The following is a 21965-nucleotide window of genomic DNA, read 5'->3' as shown; positions in this document are numbered from 1 at the left end:
GAACACTCGTCGAGTTCACCTTCATCTGATGAACAAGTCCTGACCTTGACTCGCCGAGTTATATGAACAACTTGTCGAGTTAATCTTTAAACATAAGAAGATTGCCTTGTACTCGCCGAGTCTGTTCTAGCACTCGTCGAGTCCCATGAACTCCATGTCTAAAACTAAGTCCAATGCGTTGGGTCACTCTTTCTGTCCCGCTACAACCCTTCTAATCGCCCAACTGAGTTCTTTGACCCTCAACAGATATGGGACTCAAAGCCTTGGACTCGTCGATTCCCAAGAACGGACTCGCCTAGTCGATAACGTCCATGCTCTATTTCCTCGATTTCTGATGTACAAACTTTGAACAAATGATAGATCCAAGCCCCTAAGCTCGATCTAGCACGTAAAGTTTCGAACTTTACGTGCATGCATGGGACTTTTGAGCCAAAAAGGCTCTAAAATGAGTCTTATGTTGCATGGGACCTTCCTTAGGTGCAAAAGCAACCCAAATCTGCTTTGTGACTCCTTCCAAGACTTAGATCCAAAGTCTTGACCCCCAACCATGTTTGCAATCATGGTTGGCCACCTCATTCGGATTAAAAAGCCCTAAATCTTCCCCAAAAAGGGATCTAACAAATGAACAAGCAAGGTACAGACTTTATACCATTTAAGGACTGGAAATGATGCACCAAACTCGAATCCTTCAGTCTCCTCTTGATCCTTCTATGCTCTTCCTTCTTCCTTGAGGTCAAAACCCACAAAAATCACTCAAGAGCCTTAGATCTTGCACCAAAACACTTAGGGTTTACTAGGGAGGGTTTCTGGGAGCATAAAGGGGCGATGGAGGTTGTATAAGGTTGTTTAAATAGGGTGCAAACCCTAAGATTAGGGTTTTTCCTAGTCAGAGCCTACTCGTCGAGTCCGGGACCCGACTCAACGAGTCCATCACTTAAATCCCGCGTCTCATCCCGCTTCTACTCGGCGAGTTGGAACTTCAACTCGCCGAGTCCCAGGCCAGAAATGCAAAATTACTTAAATAAGATACATATCAGGAATCAGGTGCTACACGTACTTAAGAGTACGTGCATCATACTCATGCAACATGGGATCGCGGATGATCAGCTAGTACGTTAGGCATATGTATGGTACAATAGGCGTACTAGTCCAGACTTCAAACCCTAATCTTAAGGGTTTCTCCATATTTAAACAATATTATGTCCCCATTTGATCATCCTTATTAGCTACCATACCCTCCCTAAACCCTAATTCCGAGTTTGAGTTGCCTGTGTGAGTGTTTTTGGTGCATTTAGTTGACGAAGGAGACTATAGAAGAACGAGTGGGTGCTAGCAAGCTTGTAGATCCAAAAACATTTCCTCTTTGTGCATCATTTCTAGGTATAAAACTTATACCTTCATAAGTTTTCCTTTAGATCTATCGTAGCACCCGGTTCCTGGTATGTATTTCATTCAAGTATGTTTTCGCATTTTGGACTGAAACTCGACGAGTTGATGGCCCAACTCGTCAAGTAGTAGCGGTTTGGACCCGGGGGTTAAGTGGCGGACTCGTCGAGTAGGCGGCAAGACTCGACGAGTAGGCTCTGGCTGGGCAAACCCTAATTTGAGGGTTTGCACCCTATTTAAACGACCTTATATAGCCTCCATCGCCCCTTATGCTCCTAGAACACTCCATTTCGAACCCTAACTGTGTTGTGAAAGATCTAAGGGCTTTTGGTGATTCTTAGTGGTTTGTGGTGGCAAGAAGAAAGGAAAAGCTTGAGGAATCAAGAGGAGACCAGAAAGAGTCAAGCTTGTGTATCATCTACAGTCCTCGTAAGGTATAAAGTCGACACCTTGCTCCTTCTTGCATTAGATCCCTTTTTGGGGAGATTTAGGGCTTTTATAAGCCATTCTTGATGACCAACCATGATTGCAAGCATGGTTGGGGGTTAAGGCTTCATATCCAAGCTCCTTAAGGAGTTAGAAGGTAGAAAGGGATTGCCTTTGCACCCATGGAAAGCCCTATGCAACTTAAGAGCTTCTTTTAAGGCCTTTTTAGCTCATAGTCCCATGCATGTACGTAAAGTTCGTAACTTTACGTGTTAGATCGATCTTAGGAGCCTAGATCTATCATTTGGTCAAGTGTTGTACACCAGTAATTGAGAAATGAGTGTCAGACGAACCTGACTCGGCGAGTCGTTCTTGGGACTCGGCGAGTCCAAGGCGTGATGTCGCCAAATTTGTTGAGGGTCGAGGGGACCCAGTTGAATGTCAGAAGGGTTTTAGAGGGTCCAAGGGAGTGGCCCAATGTATTGGATTTAGCTATAGACCTGGAGTTCATAGGACTCGACGAGTACATGAGTAGACTCGGCGAGTCTAAGACAATCTCCCACCCATTGAAGATGAACTCGACGAGTTGTTCATACAACTCGGCGAGTCAAGGTCAGGACGTGTTCATCGGATGGGGTTAAACTCGACGAGTTGTTCATACAACTCGGTGAGTCGGATGAAGGTTCATGCGAGGTTATTTTAGAAGGAGGACCCGTCGAGTCGTTGCTAAAATCGACGAGTAGAAGCGTGAACAAGGTCAGATGAAAGGATAGGGACTCGACGAGTTGGCGACCCAACTCGGCGAGTCATGTCAACTGAAAGTTGACTTTGACTTTGACTTGGTCAGGGGTAAAATAGTCATTTTACCCTAAGAATATTTATCAATGTCTGATTAAGTGTTTTATGGATTTATAGCCGGAGGATCACCGGAGAAGCAGTCAGACATCTGTCGATCAACTTTTCAGCAGTCAACCTTACGAGGTGAGTTACCTTCCAGTAGCGGTGGGTCTAAGGCACCAATGCCGACCCACCAGTAGGAGTCGTATGTTAGATGCCTGTCTTCGTGATATTTATCTAGGTTTGCTACTACCTAATATGTTATGTGCTAGTATGATATGATGATATATGCTAGTAGCAGTAGGGGAGACAGTCCCCAAGATTTCCGGTCGATAGGGCCAAAAGGGGTAGTCATACCCAGTCATGCTAGATAGAATACAATTATGTGTTACATGTTATGTGATAGTAGTAGAGGGGTGAAATAGTCCCCAGTATCCGGTCGAGAGGACCGAATGGGAGGCCAGCACCCAGATATGCTAGGCAGTATCCGGTCGAGAGGACCGAAGGGGAGGCCAGCACCCAGATATGCTAGGCAGTATCCAGTCAAGAGTACCGAAGGGGAGGCCAGCACCCAGATATGCTGGGAAGTATCCGGTCGAGAGGGCCGAAGGGGTAGGTCGGACACCCATATATGCCTGACAGTATATACATGTTAAGTGATTATATGGTATGTGGTACGATGGGGGAACTCACTAAGCTTCTTGCTTACAGTTTTTAGTTTTGTTTCAGGTACCTCTTCAGCGAAGGGGAAGGAGCTGGCGCGGTAGTTGCACATCATACATACACACGTTGGATTTCCGCATTATGAGATTATTAGGAATGTACTCTGATTTATTTTGCTTTTGACAAAATGGTTTTTATGGTGGCATGTTTTGGATTATTGACTTATTGGTTGTGACATGAGATATCATTATGAATGTTTTTATATCGATGGGTTTTATGTTATAAATTAATTAAAAACAAATTTTTTGGCCTTAAATTATGGGATGTTACTGATGGGTTTTGGTCATAAGACATCCTATGTGCTCATACAAACCCTAATGCTTGGATCTAGGTCTCTCTATTGTACATGCTTTGAATCCAAGACTATAAACCCTAATTCTAGCATATGGAAATCAATATTAACATATAGATAGGTTTAAGATGTTACCTTGATTGTTATGTAGCAATAACAATCCCAATTCCTCCTTGAATTGACTTTGGAAGGCTTAGAGTCACAAGTGTCACTCCTCTAATGGCTCACAAACACCATAAGCAAGAGGATGAAGAGGAGAGAGGTTAGAGGCTGCCAAAAGTCATGTGAAACCCTAGCAAGAAGCTTAGCCACGTTTTTGGTCCTTAAGGGATCTATATATAGTGAGGCTATTAGGGTTATCTAACAAGGAAACCCTAATTTGGTTGCTTAAGCCCTAAGCAACCCATAGACTCCTTTAATCAAGCCCTTGGACGATTTCCTTATGGGCTTCCCATAAGAATTCGTCCACCCCTTGATTTAAGACAATCCATGGCCCAAATTACAATCATCTTATAATTACAATTCCAGTCCCTTAAGTTTAATTAATCTCTTTTAGTCACAAAACTAATTACCAATTAATCATTGACTAATATTAATTAAACAATATGATTTCTCCTTTAATATATTATTCTCATAATATATTAATAAAGCATATTTAATCCTTTCTCTCCATAATTCATCCTATCAAGTTGCTTTGGTGAAGGCAACCCAAAAGGACCATGCACCATCGGGTCAAGTACATACCAAAATAGTTATGGACTTAGACATTAATCCAACAGTCTCCCACTTGGATAAGTCTAATAACTATTCTGCGTATGACTTCAGATCCTGATCTGCAATCGTAGCTTTCCAAAGCCGCTGTCAACTCTGATCTTATCAGATACGCGTGTCCTTAGATAAGGGATCATATATTCCTCCATTCCAGATATCATATAAGATATGATTTCAAATCATTCTCTTTGTACTATATCTCGATTCCCGAGTTATGACGACTGACTAACTGAACAAATCAAATTAGCCCTAGCCCGGCCGAGCATTTACGTTTGTCATCACTAAATCATCGAGGGGCCCAAAGATATCGCTTTTATCCTACCTTGGATAAAAGGAATGGATAAACTTTGATACAATGCTTGCTTGCACTTACTCACCAAATCACACACAACAATATGTTTTATAACACCAAGTTACTAGTGCGTTTACATATTATCAATGTGCAACCGATTCGCAAGATACAACTCACACATCTCGGTTTCAAGAATATAAGATGTTATCGTCTCACCAATCACTCGTGATACAATTCATGGAGTGATCCAAGTGAGCGTGGGTTTAATCCAATGCTCAAATCATATTCATAAGCACTCATGAACGTTGCAGCAAACATTTGCTTATGTCCTCCATCGGAGATTGTTACAAGACAATTCCATAGACGTGATGTCTCTCACTCAAAGTACATTCTTTGAACATCCTTTTGCATAGAAGTTTCTAATCTAGTCATAGATTTCTCAATGTTCAATTCCCAATATGGACACACTTCCATATGTTCCATATGACAACTCATTCTTAATAGAATCTTTTCTATTCATAATAGAGTCGATATGGTCCATCCAATATGGAAACATTTCCACATTTTCTAATACTATACTTCCAACTACTCACAAGCAACCAATCATTGTCGAACTTTGGATTGTCCTTTGATAGTTGTTTAATTATTTTAGTCAAAACCAATTCTAGTCCCTTTTTCCCTTTAAATGCGCTAGACATTTGGAAAATATTAGAATGGTCAAACATTAAAACATTTGCAATCGATCCTATACCCGAAGCGTATGGGACACGACGCAAAATGTTTTATTTGCTATGTTCTCAAAATTCGAATTGTGAAGAGGAATGCCGTAATCATAATCGAAATTTTAAGAACACACTATGTACCTTTGACTAAATTTATTAACATTTCTCAACGTAATCCTTTAGATTTGAAATGAAGCATAATATTCTCCCCCTTAATTATAGCAAAACAACTTTATAACCCTTACTACTTTGCAAGATATAACTCTTGTTTTCTATAATTAATATTGCCAACTTGCAATACGTGCCTTAATAATCATACAATCATAACATTTATGCTCCCACTATCATGATGATTATTATAAAATATAACACTTATGCTCCCACTAGCTTCGACATGTATTCATAAACATCTTAACTTTCAGAAAAACAATGCTTATTGAATTTCTTAAGTTCATGTTTCTAATACTTAGTGCTTTGATAATCTTTTATCAAGGTTTCTTGAACTTATACACCTTTGCCTTCGATAGTTCATATGTGTGTCTAAACAATTAAGACTAATTGTCAAACCTCACAATTCAAATTATGGAAAGGGATACCGTAACCATAATCGAATTCGAGAATGCAATTTTACAATCACTATCTTCTTAAATCTTTCTTAGTGAAAACATTTCCTCACAATCATTTTCATGAAGGAGGAAATCTTATGACACCTAGAATTAAACGGTGTATTTGTTCCTATCCATGTGAATTTGTTAAAACAAAGTTTATGACAAATTCAAACTCATATGGATCGAACTTTCTTAATCTCGATTTCTTGCCTTATGGTAGCACAGCTGCCCACCATGTCTTCTAAGTAGTTAAGCAGCTCACCTTTTCTTATCAATGTACTTTCCATTGATCAAGGAAACCCTAATTTGGTTGCTTAAGCCCTAAGCAACCCATAGACTCCTTTAATCAAGCCCTTGGATGATTTCTTTATGGGCTTCCCATAAGAATTCGTCCACCCCTTGATTTAAGACAATCCATGGCCCAAATTGCAATCATCTTATAATTACAATTCCAGTCCCTTAAGTTTAATTAATCTCTTTTAGTCACAAAACTAATTACCAATTAATCATTGACTAATATTAATTAAACAATATGATTTCTCCTTTAATATATTATTCTCATAATACATTAATAGATCATATTTAATCCTTTCTCTCCATAATTCATCCTATCCAGTTGCTTTGGTAAAGGCAACCCAAAAGGACCATGCACCATCGGGTCAAGTACATACCAAAATAGTTATGGACTTAGACATTAATCCAACAGTTACATTTATATGGTTGATGTTTTATGAACTTTTGTCCCCAAGATTGGACATTTATGAGTTTGCAACACTATAGGGGCTTGTAGCTGTCCTTTCATGCATTATAGGACTTGTAGAATCCTAAAAATGATTACTTGATCAATTTCTTTGGCTCATGCATGAGCAAAGTAGCTTAGATTGTGTTGGAAGTTTATGTTTGTTGCATTGGGACTTTTCTAGCCATGCAAAGGCTTAAAGTCGATGACTTTATGGAATAAGACATCTTAGAATGGTCAGATTTATGGTTGGGTTAGTTGTCTCAAGGGATTAAGACACGAAGTTGGTAAAAGTGGAAGCGGACGGAGTACACCGTGCGTGCAGTTCCGATCCCGACCATACGTTGTTCGAGTTGTATGCCTCACGTAAGAAGAGGTACGCCCAGCGTACTCGTTGGGCAATTGACTTTTGTTGACTTTTGACATTTGGTCAAGATTTAGGATTTTGGACCATGGGATGGGTAAAATGTTTTTTTTGCCTTTAGAGGACTTAGTTGTGGGATTGGACTAGCGAGTTGAGTTTTGGACCTTAATTAGTAATTAGGGTTAATTATTTCGTTGATTAGGTGGAGTCTAGTTCCGGCAGTTCGGGTGTGAGGTTTACTTGTCGTCAGTATCAGGTGAGTCTCTCCTCGCTTATTATTACCTGTGTGATAGAGTAGTTGTATCTGTGATGACCAGTTGGGTCTAGTTGTTATTATTATGTTGTGTTGTTATTATGTGATTGAGACTGTTGATAGTCTCCAGGTTTGCTGATAACCCACAGGGTGTGCTGTTAGCCCATTGGGACTGCTGATAGTCTTTAGGGTTCCTGATAACCCATATGTGTTTATTTATGTTGTGTTGTATGCAATATCTTGAGGAACTCACTAAGCTTCATGCTTACAATTGTTGATTTATGTGACAGGTACTTCTGAGGACCACAGGAAAGCGATTTTTGATTGTACACACTCACTGGGAGATTTGCTATTGGAACAGTTGTGAACTCTGATATTTTGTGATACTGGTTGTTTTGGATAATTATATATTTGATAACTTGGCTTGTGAAACCTTAATTTTTGGTAAATTTAAAATGAAAAATTTGGTCTAAAATTTGAGGTGTTACAATTTGGTATTAGAGCCCTGGTTTGAGGGATTTGGATGAACCTCTAGGTGATTCCAAACTCAAACTAAGGATCTGAATTTTTTTAAGAACTTAACCAAGAAAAGAAGACTTTTACAGGAGAAAAACACTGAGAAGCAGTGTGTACAATCAACCAGCTTTCGAGCGGTAGTTTCCCAAAATAAACATTTGGACTTTTGATAACGAAAAACATTGATTTTATAAACTATTTTTAAATCACCCAACGTTCTATCAATAACATAAGGAAAACAAGGAGTCAAAACTAATTTTTGTTTTTTTCTAATAAAGTCTGTTAATTAATAAGTAAATGTGTTTCATTTTTTGACAAACAAAATTGTTGTTGAACATATAAGTATGTCCTAAAATTAGTGGTACTAGGCTTGACTTGGTGGTGCACTGACGAACGACCTAGGTTGGCAGTAAACTTGCTTAGTATGTTCAAATTGACCGGTGGGACGTTGAATAGACATGTTGAGGCGAACTTAACATGATGGTGAAATTTGTCCGAACATCGTTCTTTGCAACTATGATCCCAGTTTATTTTTCACCATCAAGTGTTTTCTATGACTCGTTTGTTCCTAGTACTAAAGTGTGTTTTAATATGGGTTAATGGGCATTTATACCACCGGTTTCAAGTTGAAAACTATCACTATAAATTGATAGCGAGTCTCGCTGTAACAAACACATAAACATAACAGCAGAGGGAGATTCGACAACGCATTCATGTTTGATGACAATTTCACTATATGGACATTCCCAAAATCATCTTCTTGAATTATTGCTTGTTTACCGAACTTTTTATATACAATCATACATAAGATGATATGATAATAGCAACAAATCATCTCATTGCTCGTATTTCTTTGTTTCTTTCTTGCTTTGAGATCTCCATCGAAGTTGCACAGTGTGACATTTTTGCTTTGTTACCAAAATGCCTAGGTTTGTTTTAGTTAACAAAATGTAAGTAAACCAAATTTTTTTACTTCATTTTTTTACCCGGACCGGACATTGAGTTGGAGAAAATTGTCCACATGTATGCTAACATGAACAAAAACATGTGCAAATGGTTCCAACTCATCTTTTTATCTTTAAACAGGGGAGTTAAAATAAAGAGTTGTTATGTCCTGTAATCTACCCTTTTAAAATCGCATTTTATGGACTATATGATTTTACAACGTTTTCTTAAGAATAAAAATAATATGAATATTGAGATTTTCCGTAAAAAAAGTACTTGTTCAATATTATTGAAAAACAAAAAGTTCAAAAAGAAAGCTGTTCAAGAGTTGTCATTCCATCTGTATTTAGCAACTTTATAAACACAACGTAGCATTCATTTATTCAACCAAAACATTTTTAACTTTTATTCTTTTTGTAAAAGAAAAACAAAAGCAAAAAGGGTATCATCGGTCCAGGTCCTTCAGGATAATTACAAGTTAGATTGGATTTATTTTATTCATAATGAATAAAATTTAGAAAATTAAAATAAGAAATTAATTGTTTGTGGACCATGACCTTGTCCAATTTCTAAAGAGAAATTAGAAACATATATAAAACCTGAAAAAATCTATGTGTGAAACCATGAAAGTTACTCAATCTTATCATCAAAGTTGAGCATGATTTCCACATCTTTTAAGCTCAAAACGATAATCATCTTTTGCATTAATATCAACACATCAAGGTTAAACCCATTTTCACATTTTAATATAAACTCTTTCAACTTTATGAGTTCACCATTAATTCTAAAATGATACCTTCTAAAAGTATAATTGTTAAAGGGATATTACTTATTAGTGATGAAAGAACCACCCATAAAAACTTATTTATCGACTGATCATGTTCTATGAAATTCGTGAAAGATATAGTATTAAGTATACACCGACTTTGATCGTTGGAATTTTATCCAACTATGAATGTCAGTAATGTGAGAATAAAATATATGTATATTATTTATGAAACCATGCATAAGAAATTAAGAAGCAATCAAAATAATGATGAGACGAATACACAAATACCAACCATTTGTGGCAAAAGATCAACAATTATTTCACCCACCCCACTATATTTTCACATTGCCTCACTTCAAAGTTAAGCAGCACAAAAAAGGGCTTTCAAACAAATGATAACCACCACACCTTTATGATCATGACTACTCGTATCATATCACCCTTTTATATCCTTACCAGAAAAATTACCCTATTTTTCATACCCAAAACTAACCATGATTCCCTTACTCTTCTTCTTCCTCCTCCTCTCTCTCCTCCCACACAGATCTTTCTCCGCTCACTGCACCACCGTCACCACCACCAAAACCTTCGAAAAATGCATGTCATTACCCTCCCAAGAAGCTTCAATAGCATGGACGTTCCACAGACATAACTCAACTCTCGAGATGGTCTTTTCCGGTAGCTTTATATCACCTTCCGGTTGGGTCGCATGGGGTATAAACCCCACCTCACCTGAAATGACCGGAACACGAGCTCTCATCACCTTCCCGGACCCAAACTCCGGCCAGTTGGTCCTCCTGCCTTACATCATAGATCCAACTGTGAAACTTCAACGGAGTCCACTCCTATCTCGGCCACTCGACATCCATCTCGTATCTTCTTCTGCCGCCTTGTACGGCGGCAGAATGGCGACAGTCCATAACGGGGCCACCATTCAGATATACGCCACGTTAAAACTTAAACCAAACAAGACCAAGATTCATAATGTGTGGAACAGAGGGCTGTATGTACAAGGCTACTCTCCTACAATCCATCCAACCACCATCGCCGACCTTTCCTCAATCACCACCATTGATGTTTTATCAGGCGTATCAGCTTCTGGACCAAATAGCAACATCAGAACTCTAAAACTTGCTCATGGCTTTATGAATGCAATTTCATGGGGGGTATTGTTACCAATCGGAGCAGTCACTGCACGCTACTTACGACACATACAGTCATTAGGGCCTACGTGGTTTTACGTCCATGCCGGAATTCAGCTTTTTTCCTTTGTTCTAGGGACTGCTGGATTCGCGATTGGGGTTCATCTCGGAGAACTGTCGCCGGGAAGGGTTTATGGACTTCACCGGAAGCTGGGGTTTGCAGCGTTTTTCTTGGGTAGTCTTCAAACACTGGCGCTGCTATTTAGGCCAAAGACTACGAACAAGTTCAGAAAGTACTGGAAATCGTACCACCATTTTGTGGGGTATGCGTGTGTGATTTTGGGAGTTGTTAATGTGTTTCAAGGATTTGAAGTGATGGGGGAAGGGGGGTCTTATGCTAAGTTAGTGTACTGTTTGTGTTTATCAACGTTGATTGGAGTTTGTGTGGCATTAGAAGTCAACTCTTGGGTAATATTCTGTAGGAAATCGAAGGAAGAGAAGTTGAGAAGAGAAGGGGTTATAAGGGGTCAAGAGAAAGCTTGTGGACCAGAGCATGGTGATCGACACTAGCCTTCGAGTTTTCTTATTTCCCACTTAACAAATTTTGTTTGTAATCTTTTATTGATTATGTAAAATTCACCTTTGATTTATCAAGAATTATTAAAACACAGATATTGCTTCACAAGACACAAATAGTCGGTTCATTTGACTTAATTTATTTTTGTGTTGGGTTCGTGTCGTTGTGTTATGGTTGATGTGCAACAATAATTGTTGTTTTTACATCCCTATTGCAAAAGTGTTCAACATTCGAAAAAATATGATTTTTCAACGATTTTGTACAATGTAAATATAGAATTTTGTGTTGCCTTTATGTATTATTTAATGAAGTTGTGTTCTTCTCAAAGAGTGTTGTTAAAGATGGAACTTAGAATGGAGGGAAATGTTCAAGGTTAATTCTTGAAATCAGTATTGTCATGACCCTTTCTGATCAACTTGAACACACAGATCATTCAAGTAAAAGTAAGGAAACGTACTTGAATCATTAGAGATACTTGATGTGGAAGATGATGTCATCGATTCCCATTATGATGTCCAAATTGATGGAATTACACATAAATTATTGGTGTTCTTAGGGATTTGTTTCTTGAGGCATAAGAGAGAAAAATTGTAATATCCCGAAATATCAAGAGTAGAGTTGAAGGGCTAAAAGAGTAAATTGAAAAAGGGAACTCGGCGAGTCCATGGGTGGACTCGGCGAGTAAGGTCGCGATTTGGTCGCGTGTTAAGTGGCCGACTCGGCGAGTCCAAGGCTGGACTCGGCGAGTAAGCGCTGAGTGGAGAAAACCCTAATTCTTAGGGTTGAGCCCTATATAAAGAACATAACATCCATTCCCCCAGCCTCTTTACTCATCCTCAAGTCCAGAAACCCTAACCTTCGTGTGTGAGTGGATCAAGTTGCATTGGGAAGCTTGGAGAAGCAATTGTTGAGGAAATCTTGAAGGGTAGGAGGCTTGGAGCAAGGGGCTTTGGTTGGATTCGAGTTTCATTGTTGTTGGGGCGTTCTTTTGAGGTATTATCTCATTCTTGGGCTGTCACTTATATAGATTCTTCATTTTGGGGTTTATGGGGAGCTTATCTTGGGATGTTTTGGAGTTTGGAGGTTAGATCTGAGGTTGCTACCTCAGATCTGGAATGGGGAAGGTCTAGAGTGCATTAAAGTCCCTGTGTTTGAGTGTTTAGTGAAGCCATCATGTCCCAAACCCTAGCCCTAAAGTGTAAAAGGCCTAGATCTCTTTGGATTCACGTAAAGTTTGCCACTTTACGTGATGGATGGGTTGTAGGAGGCTAGATCTACGTTTTGGATAAATTGCATGACCTGGAATGCTTCTGTATGGATTTAAACCGGTGGTACTCGGCGAGTCACATGGGTAGACTCGACGAGTTTCTTGAAGATGACCTAGAACTCGACGAGTTGGAAGAACAACTCGGCGAGTTGGATGAAGATGGCCTGGAACTCGGCGAGTTGTAAGAACAACTCGGCGAGTAGGTTGAAGATAGCCTTAGACTCGGCGAGTCTGTTCTTGGACTCGGCGAGTCTTGTCGAAGAGTCCCAATATTTTCTGGTTGAGTCGAGAATCGGTGAGTCAAGGGATGACTCGATGAGTTGTGTGCGAGTGGACTCAGAGTTGTTGGACTCGGCGAGTCTCGGGGTGACTCGGCGAGTTATGTCGCAGATTGAGGGAAGTTCTGAGCTTGGGGACTCGGCGAGTCATCGGGTTGACTCGGCGAGTAGAGTCAGTCAGGGGTTGACTTTGACCTTGTCCAAGGGTTGACCAGTTGTCTTCCAGGGGTATTTTGGTAATTAAGGGTATTTATTGAGTTGAGTGTTTTGGTGTTCAGTAGAGGAGTTCGTGTCAGAGTTCGGAGCAGCGGGATCTTATCCTTTCAGTCGGCAGTTTCGAGGTGAGTTATCCTCACTATATCAACAGGGTCTAAGGCACCAAGGCCGACCCTTATCGGATTGAGATCCGGGTAGTTGTTGTTATGTTGTTGCTTTGATATGTTTGCATCCTGGTAGCTAGGATGGTATATGTTAGAGACCTGATTGAGATCGGTATCCTAAGAGATAAGGTGATGCTATGCTAGTGACCGGTTAGGTCGGTATCCTGGTTAGGATGATAATATGTTATGTGATCTGTTTGATCTGCTTGTTGACTGTGAATTGCTATATGATTGTATGTATATGTGCACATGGTTGTTTGGACTGGAGTCGGGTTGAGGCGGGTCCTGCTTTGTGCTGTAGGCCAAGATACCCAGGGCGGACCGGTTGTCCCAAAGGCCCAGCGAGCGGTCCAGATAGGCTGTAGGCCCCAAGAGGGCGGACCAGACGTGCCGAGGCTCGGAGAGTGGACCAGGCCGACTAAAGGCCCGGTGCGGGCGGACCAGTCATACTGTAGACTCAGAGAGTGGACCAGGTGGATTGAAGGCCCGGTGCGGGCGGACCAATCACACTGCAGACTCGATGTATGTGGTTAGATTCGGAGAGTGGACCAGGTGGATTGAAGGCCCGGTGCGGGCGGACCAATCACACTGCAGACTCGATGTATGTGGTTAGATTCGGAGAGTGGACCAGGTGGATTGAAGGCCCGGTGCGAGCGGACCAATCACACTGTAGACTCGAGGTATATGGCTAGACTCGGAGGGTTGACCAGGTGGACTGTTGGCCGGTACGGCGGACCAGTCCCACAGTAGACCCGAAGTGCATGGCTGTTCTGTGATCGGATATGTTATGGCATGTTATGCGTGTATGGTATATGTGGTTGGTATTTTGGGGATATCTCACTAAGCTTTCGGGCTTACAGTTGTGGTTTAATGTTTTTCAGGTTCTTCAGGAGACCGTGGCAAGGCGAAGGCGTGATCGTACCGCTCCTCGTGTTTATATTGTGATGAGATTCTGGGAATACTTAAAATAAATTGTATTGAAAACCTTTTTGTAATAACTTTAATGGAATCGGGTTGTTTTCGAAAATTTTAAATTGGTTGAAATTTTTGGTCGTTACAAAAATCTTGTTTCTTTTGTGGGCATAGGAGACATCTAATAGGAAATATGATAGTTAACCCCTTATACGGTTACAATTAGTCGGTTGTTTCCATCAAGTAACTATTATTAAAGACGGGGTACCATTTATGTCATATTGGCATAGTTACTATCATAAAAGGTAAATATAGTAACAATTAAATAATTTTACAGAAATTGTCCTATGGCCACGTGGAAATATTTCAACATTCTTCCACTTGGGTGAACTTGGGTGAGTGACCATTATACAATATATTAAATTTCTCTGTTCTTAGCTACAGTATTCTTTGCACTCTTTTGTCAAAATGCATCCTTCTAATTTGTTGTTCTTGCTGTTGGGGTTTTTCCATCTTTTTAACTCCTTTGTTATGCATTTTGCCTTATCTATTTGTTTTTTCTTTTTTTTTGGTTCAGCTCTCCTTGCTGACGCCTTATTTTGTATGAGACGTGTCTTCTTCCTCGGTTCTACTTTCCACGTGTTTCTTTTTTGCTTCTTTCCCTTTCTTCTTCGCTGAATCTTCACCGACTTACCTTCTCCTTTGTCGTTCTTTTCTTTCTCAAGTAATCTCTTTCGCTTCTTTTTGTATTTTCTTTACATTGTCCTCTGTCTTTTACGCATGACTTTTTTAATGGATGTTCGGGCAAAGCGGCCAGCTGTATCTTCTTCCTCCTCCTCTGCTCCTCGGTCTCGCAGGTCTCGACATCTCGATTTCTTTTCTGGCCTTCCTCAATATGTTGATTCTGGTGATTGCAGCTGTGTTTATGAATTCTGTGGTGCGTATTTCTGGTATCTTGAAAGGGTTGCTAAGTTTTCGACACCTGCTCATCCGAGGTATAGTCATTGTTGTCGGGATGGAGGTGTTGTTCTTCCATATCCTCCTGCATTTGAACCCAATTTCTTTGCTCTTTATGAGAATGTAAGTTTTATGAAGGGTTTTAGGGCATATAATAGCATGTTTTCCATGACTTCTTTTGGGGCGAATGTAGATCACGCTGTTAATGAAGATCGTGGGCCTTATGTTTTTAAGATATCTGGGCAGATTTCTCATACGATTGGATCACTATCTCTGGATCCTGTAAAGGGTCCCAGGTTTCTTCAACTCCATCTATTTGATACAGAGCACGAAGTTCAAAACAGATTGAAGGCTATTGATGGTCCAAGGAAGAAGGATTTAGATGGTAATATTGTCCATTTTCTTGTAGGGTTCTTGGGGGCTAATAATGAATACGTACGAACATTTAAAACATCTAAGATTATGGCAGATGAGTGTAATCTAGACCTGTATGCAGTCCGTCTATTTAACAATGTGCCTGATCGTACATACGGGTTGCCCTCTCCTGGATCTTTAGGTTGTATAGTAACTAGAGATGATGCAACCTGCACCACGTATGACATTGTTGTGTTTTCCCACTCGGGTCAACCTAAACGGATTAGTAAGCTGCATCCAAGTTATATGCCCTTGCAATACCCGCTATTGTTTCCATATGGTGAGGAAGGATGGTCTCCCCGTTTGAAGATGGGTAATCGGAGAGGAGCTACTGCAAAAAACCTTACTGTTAACATGTATTACGCTTATCATATTCATGCTAGACGCCATATCTGGTCCCCCATAGTGAACGCGTCTAGACTATTCCAACAGTATTTAGTAGATGCGTACACCTGTATTGAATAGAGCCGTCTTGAGTACATAACCAAACATCAGTCTAATCTTCGGAGCGATTATGTTAGTGGCCTGTATGACGCTCTATCAAAAGGGGACAGAGAGGCGCGTACTGTTGGGAAACGGGTTTTCTTACCTGCATCGTTTACTGGTGGGCCTCGGTTTATGTATAGTCACTATCAGGAGGCACTTTCGATTTGCAAAGTGTATGGGAATCCACAGTACTTCATTACATTTACCTGTAATGTAAAATGGCCCGAGATTACCCGTTATATGGAAACACATCGCCAAAGAGATGTTCATAGTCGGGCGGATATCATTGCTAGAATCTTCCACATAAAGGTCCATGAATTCATAGACTTCCTTAAGGCGGATAAACCTTTTGGAGCTGTCGATGCATGTACGTCTTCTTTTTCATTTGTGTTGTATATGCCTTCTTTGTTTAAGAACCCTTTTATGTAGCTTTTGTTAACCGTTCTTATGTTTACGATAACAATTTGCTTTTGCTTTTAAAAGTTTCCCATATTACCCTTCTTGGTTTTTCGGTTGTTTTAAACACTGCCATCTTTCAGGATTCTTTTCATAAGATTTAACACCTTCTTTTTTATAGAAATTTGTGAAGCCTTCAGATAACACGGATGTATACCACTGTTTCTATTGTGGCATTTTTAATATTAGCCTTACAATGACCCCAGGATTCTCTGTTGAGGTCTACTTCTACCTTTTAAGATTTGGATTTGATGATTAGATCGAATAAAATGAATGATATTACAAATGAGTAAAATAAGTGAATGCTATGTTGATTTTCCTCAGGTATATATAGGCAATGGTAGTGTCAGTTTTCATAATCTGAGGTTGCTAGAAAATGTTTGAGTTTTCATTATTTGAGGTTTTGGTTTAAATCTACCTAATTTATTATTGACCATTTTGCCCTTATATAACTTATATCCTAAAAAAGGGGTTTTTTTTTACCTTTTGTAGCTGATATCACTTATAAGTTCTTCAAGGGCAATATTGGAATTTGTGGTTGATCTCTGTGGGTATGGAAGCTCCTGCTGTTCCTTTTACTGTTATGGTTTTGAAGTCCCTTTCTATTCATGATTTTTGTTATGTTGTTCGATGTAACTGTTTATTATAAAGAAGTTCATGCTAAGGAGCATTATCTTATTCCATTATCAAAATATTTATGTACACATTTGACAATATTGTTTGATTTTTTCTTTTTTTTTTTTATAAATTTTTGGATTACCTAAATGAAAATTATTTTGTTGCTAATGTTGATGTTGATGATTCATCTGTATGGGTTGTCAAATGTATTTATCAGTGCTTTGAAAAATGAATACCTATTAGTAAGTATTCATTGATGAATTCCTTTGTTTTTTCTCTCAATTTCAGTTTTATTCAGAAATTTCATTTATTAGTGAATTATGCCCTTGCTGTTAGCTTTTTAAAACAAAAACTTAATATCAGAAATTTCATTTATTAGTGACTTATGCCCTTGCTGTTAGGTTTTTAAAACAAAAACTTATATCATAACCGTTCTCTTTTGATGTATTGTCACCAAGTATTAAAAAAAACATAAACGGGTCATCCTAAATGTACAATTTTTATACCTATATACTTTTCTACTAAATATGCCCTGTGTCAGCAGTTTTGACTGTATCTCATATGTGGCTGTATGTACGTCCTCTTTTCATTTGTATTTTATATCACCTTTTTGTTTAACAACCCTTGCCTGCTGTTTTTTCTATCCATTCTCATGTTTGCTATAATAATTTACTGCAGCTTTTAAAAGTTTCCCATATTACCCCTCTTCGTTGTTGGGTCCTTTTAAACATTGCCACATTTCCATTTTGGTTAATCATATCTTTTCTGCAATTTTTATTAATGCTTCATACGTATTTCCTTATCTGCCCTTGTGTCCGCTGTCCCATTTTTAATATTACCTTTACAATAACTCCTGTATTTTCTTTTCAAACCTCCATGTAAGATGAAATTTTTTTACATTTAATCTACATCTTCTTTCAGCACATAAGTCAGAATTAAAAATATGAATCTCAAAAAGATTACATTACCAATAATACACTACATTTATACTAAATGGACACTGTTTATACTTACAGCCTTAGCTGATGAAAATTTATCACCGTTTATCCATATGCATTGTAAATACATCATCAATAATGATATTTGTTATGTTTAGAATGAAATTTACTATTATCCTGTTCTATTCTACTAATGAAACTTTTCAAAACATTCCCATTTTAACCCCCAACAGATTTTTCCTTTTAGTTCTTTATCTCATTTGGAAACCATACTTGCTATGTTTACCATAACATTTACCATTATCATGTTGACATACCCAAACCTTTTTTTTAATTACACTTTCAAAACTTTCCTACTTTACCCCTCAACAGATTTTTATTTTTACTTTTTTTTTCATTTGGATTCTTCCCAGATGTGCCTTTCCTTTAAACCATTCTCTCCATACATAATAGATACACAAATTTAGGTTTCGATACTAAGTTTCTTTTTAATAAAATTATGGATTTTCACAGCATTTACCTATATATATTGGATAATAATTTTTAGTTTTATCAGTTATTTGGTTTTTTGCCTGATTTGTCATATCAAACCTGTTGTCCCATCCCACAATTAAAACAGCAAATATTCAACTGTATATGCGTTCCCATCAAATATGTCCCCCTAAAAACGTTTCAACTTATAAAAAAATCTCAAATATGCCCTCTTTATTCTACTGATAAAAATTCTACAGTTATGAATTTCGTCCTATCAAAAATATGTACAGATAGAAATTTTGCACCGTTTATCTTTTTACAATCGATAACAATGGTTATGTTTACAATAAGATTTACTATTATCCTCTTTGCATATCCAAACTCTATTTAAACAGGCGTTTTAAAAGTTACCAAATTTACCTCTCAACAAATTCTTATTTTTAATGTTCAACATTTGTTTAACATACAGCTTATTTATCTTCTTTTTTTTAATCATCTATGTATATTCTTCATAGGTTACCTTTTGACAATGCAGATTTGTACACCATTGAATTCCAAAAGAGAGGCCTTCCCCATTGCCATACTCTACTTTGGGTAAAGGCAGCTGACAGAATAAGAACCACAGCTGATGTTGATACATATATCACAACGGAGCTGCCAGATCCTGTCACAGATTCGGAACTGTATGAGACAATAACTAGCTGTATGATACACGACTCGTGTGGACTGATCAACCCAAAAGCTCCATGTATGAAAGATGGTAAATGCAGCAAGCGTTTCCCTAAGCCCTTTCTTGATTCCACATTGTTTGACACAGAAGGCTACGTTAGTTACAAACGTAACGCATCTGCGCACCATATAAATCAACATGGACAACTTATAGACAACGGTTACATTGTGCCTTACAATAGAAGACTTTCCTCACGCTTCCGCGCACACATCAATGTCAAATATTGTGGATGGAACATGATGATAAAATACCTATTCAAATACATCTCGAAAGGAGCAGATCGTGTTAGATACACAATCCAAAAAGCAGAACAACCCGATGAATCCACCCCTGTCATAACCTTTGGTAATCAGGACGCGCCACAGAATCCTCAAGTTCGATCTGTGGACGAGGTGAAGAATTTCCTAGATGGCCGTTACATATGTCCACACGAAGCAGCATGGCGCATTCTAAACTTTCACATACACCTTCGGCATCCGCCTGTTCAGGTTCTCTCTGTACACAAAGAAAACATGCAACAACTACTGTTTAAGGAAGACTCGACAATACCAGAAGTTCTCTCGAACCCATACAGCACCATCACAACTCTTATAGGGTGGTTTCGCAGCAATACAAGAGATCCAGCAGGCCGTCACCTTACCTATCTAGAATACCCAAAAGCTTATAAATGGGAAAAGTCTTTCAAGTCGTGGAGCCCTCGGGTTGATGAGTCATCAAAAATGATTGGGCGGCTTGTGTTCGCCCATCCTACGTTAGGCGAATTATTTTATCTACGTATGTTGCTTTGTCACCAAAAGGGCTGTACGTCTTTTCAAGACTTACGGACTGTCTCCGGTACCATTTACCCAACCTTCAGAGCCGCTTGCAACGCACTAAACCTAATAGGCGACGACGCCGAATGGCTCACCGCATTCACTGAAGCATCCGTTTGGGCAACTTCGCCACAACTTCGCTCTCTTTTCTGTCAACTTTTGCTTTTCTGCGAAGTTAGAAACCCACAAACACTGTGGGAATTTGCGTGTGAAAAAATGAAGGACGACTACTTACACGCAATGAAAAGGGAAATGCCAGATAAGGATGTTGCCTCTTTTACGGACATCATCCAGCAGCAACTATTAAACGATCTAGATAACACCCTCCGTTCTTCTGTCCCATCTAAATCAATGGCTGTTTTCGGTCTCCCAATTCCTACGAATCAAATCAATGATGTTTTGCAAAATCGCCTTCTGCTTGAAGAGATGAGCTATGACAGAGAAGCCCTAAAAAGACAACATCAGATCCTCCTGCCACAGCTAAATATCGATCAGCTTTCATTCTATAATGTTGTCACAGAGTCAATTGAAAATAGAAAGCAAATACTCATGTTCGTCTATGGACATGGAGGTACTGGAAAGACATTCCTATGGACTACTATTATCTCCTACCTAAGGTCTAAAGGAAAAATTGTATTGGCGGTTGCATCTTCCGGGATCGCATCTCTTTTTCTTCCTTCTGGAACAACGACACATTCAAGGTTCAAAATCCCAATCGACCTGACAGAAAAAAAATCCTGTGATATAAAGAAAAGGACATTTCTCGTTGATCTTTTACAGCGCACATCACTCATGTTTTGGGATGAAGCACCTATGAGTGACAGAAGATGTTTTGAATTTCTAGACCGTTCACTCAGAGATGTATTAGATTGTGATGACCAACTGTTTGGTGGCATATATGTTCTTCTTGGTGGTGACTTCCGGCAAACACTTCCCGTCCTACCAAAAGCTACATGATCAGAGACCATTAGCTTAACTTTACCGAGTTCATACCTATGGCGGTTCTTCAGAATCTGTCTACTACATAGGAACATGCGAGTTGACTCATCCGAAATAACCGCTAATGGTTTGATGTCTGCATCGGCTTTTGCAACATGGATGCTGCGCATCGGAGACGGAGCTATTGGTGTACCAGACAAGGATGACCCACAAGACTCGAACTTCATCGAAATTCTAGATTCTCTCCTAATAAAACCAGGACCTGAGTCTCTGAAAACCCTAATACACTTTGTTTATGGAGATACCACACTTACGACCCCAACCGCGGCTAACCTTTCAGTGAAAGCAATTGTGTCACCTACGAATGATACACCTGATGACATAAATGAACAAATCCTGAAGATGGTTACATCGGACGGAAAACGTATAACAGTTTATATACAATCCAACCAAATGGAAAATATACGTCAGATTTCGAAGGCCTATATCTGATTGAATACCTAAACCGCCTAACCATTCCAGGAATACCCCCGCATGAACTGAAACTCAAAATACATTGTCCAATAATGCTCTTACGAAACATCAACCAAAAACAAGGCTTATGTGATGGCACACGTTTGATAGTTTCCCAGTTGCTACCAAACGTAATTGAAGCAACAATCATGACTGGAACTTGCATTACAAACGTGTATACATACCACGTATAAAGTTTATACATAAGTCGCCAGACATACCCTTCACTTTCTCACGAAAACAGTTCCCATTGAAAGTCTGCTATGCAATGACCATCAATAAGAGCCAAGGGCAATCTTTGCGTAGAATTGGAGTGTACTTACCACAACCCGTCTTTTCACATGGTCAACTTTATGTCGCCCTTTCACGAGCAACGTCACCAGATTCGATAAAAATACTAATACAAACTAACAGCCCAACACAAGAGAA

The 21965-nt window shown here is 39.1% G+C and overlaps 3 protein-coding genes across 3 annotated transcripts; all 3 read left to right on the top strand.

Annotated features, from left to right (window-relative positions):
• The first annotated feature begins 9934 nt into the window (after positions 1-9934).
• On the top strand, positions 9935-11453 carry LOC111918685 (cytochrome b561 and DOMON domain-containing protein At2g04850). Its single transcript, XM_023914316.3, has one exon. It carries the CDS (start codon positions 10138-10140, stop codon positions 11353-11355), a length of 1218 nt encoding a protein of 405 aa, XP_023770084.1. The 5' UTR covers positions 9935-10137; the 3' UTR covers positions 11356-11453.
• Positions 11454-14979: 3526 nt separating this feature from the next.
• On the top strand, positions 14980-16035 carry LOC111918701 (uncharacterized). Its single transcript, XM_023914337.1, has one exon. The coding sequence runs from the start codon at positions 14980-14982 to the stop codon at positions 16033-16035; it is 1056 nt and encodes a 351-aa protein (XP_023770105.1).
• Positions 16036-19040: 3005 nt separating this feature from the next.
• LOC111918700 (uncharacterized) lies at positions 19041-21041 on the top strand. The gene has a single exon (XM_023914335.1). The coding sequence runs from the start codon at positions 19041-19043 to the stop codon at positions 21039-21041; it is 2001 nt and encodes a 666-aa protein (XP_023770103.1).
• The last annotated feature ends 924 nt before the right edge of the window (positions 21042-21965 follow it).

Source organism: Lactuca sativa, chromosome 5, assembly GCF_002870075.4.
Source record: "Lactuca sativa cultivar Salinas chromosome 5, Lsat_Salinas_v11, whole genome shotgun sequence".
NCBI lineage: Eukaryota > Viridiplantae > Streptophyta > Magnoliopsida > Asterales > Asteraceae > Lactuca > Lactuca sativa.
The sequence above is the reverse complement of the archived record's forward strand: the minus strand, read 5'-3'. Positions and strand labels throughout refer to the sequence as shown.

Coding starts and splice junctions, on each gene's coding strand:
- LOC111918685 (XM_023914316.3), top strand. CDS start 10,138: ATGATTCCCTTACTCTTCTTCTTCCTCCTCCTCTCTCTCCTCCCACAC.
- LOC111918701 (XM_023914337.1), top strand. CDS start 14,980: ATGACTTTTTTAATGGATGTTCGGGCAAAGCGGCCAGCTGTATCTTCT.
- LOC111918700 (XM_023914335.1), top strand. CDS start 19,041: ATGTATATTCTTCATAGGTTACCTTTTGACAATGCAGATTTGTACACC.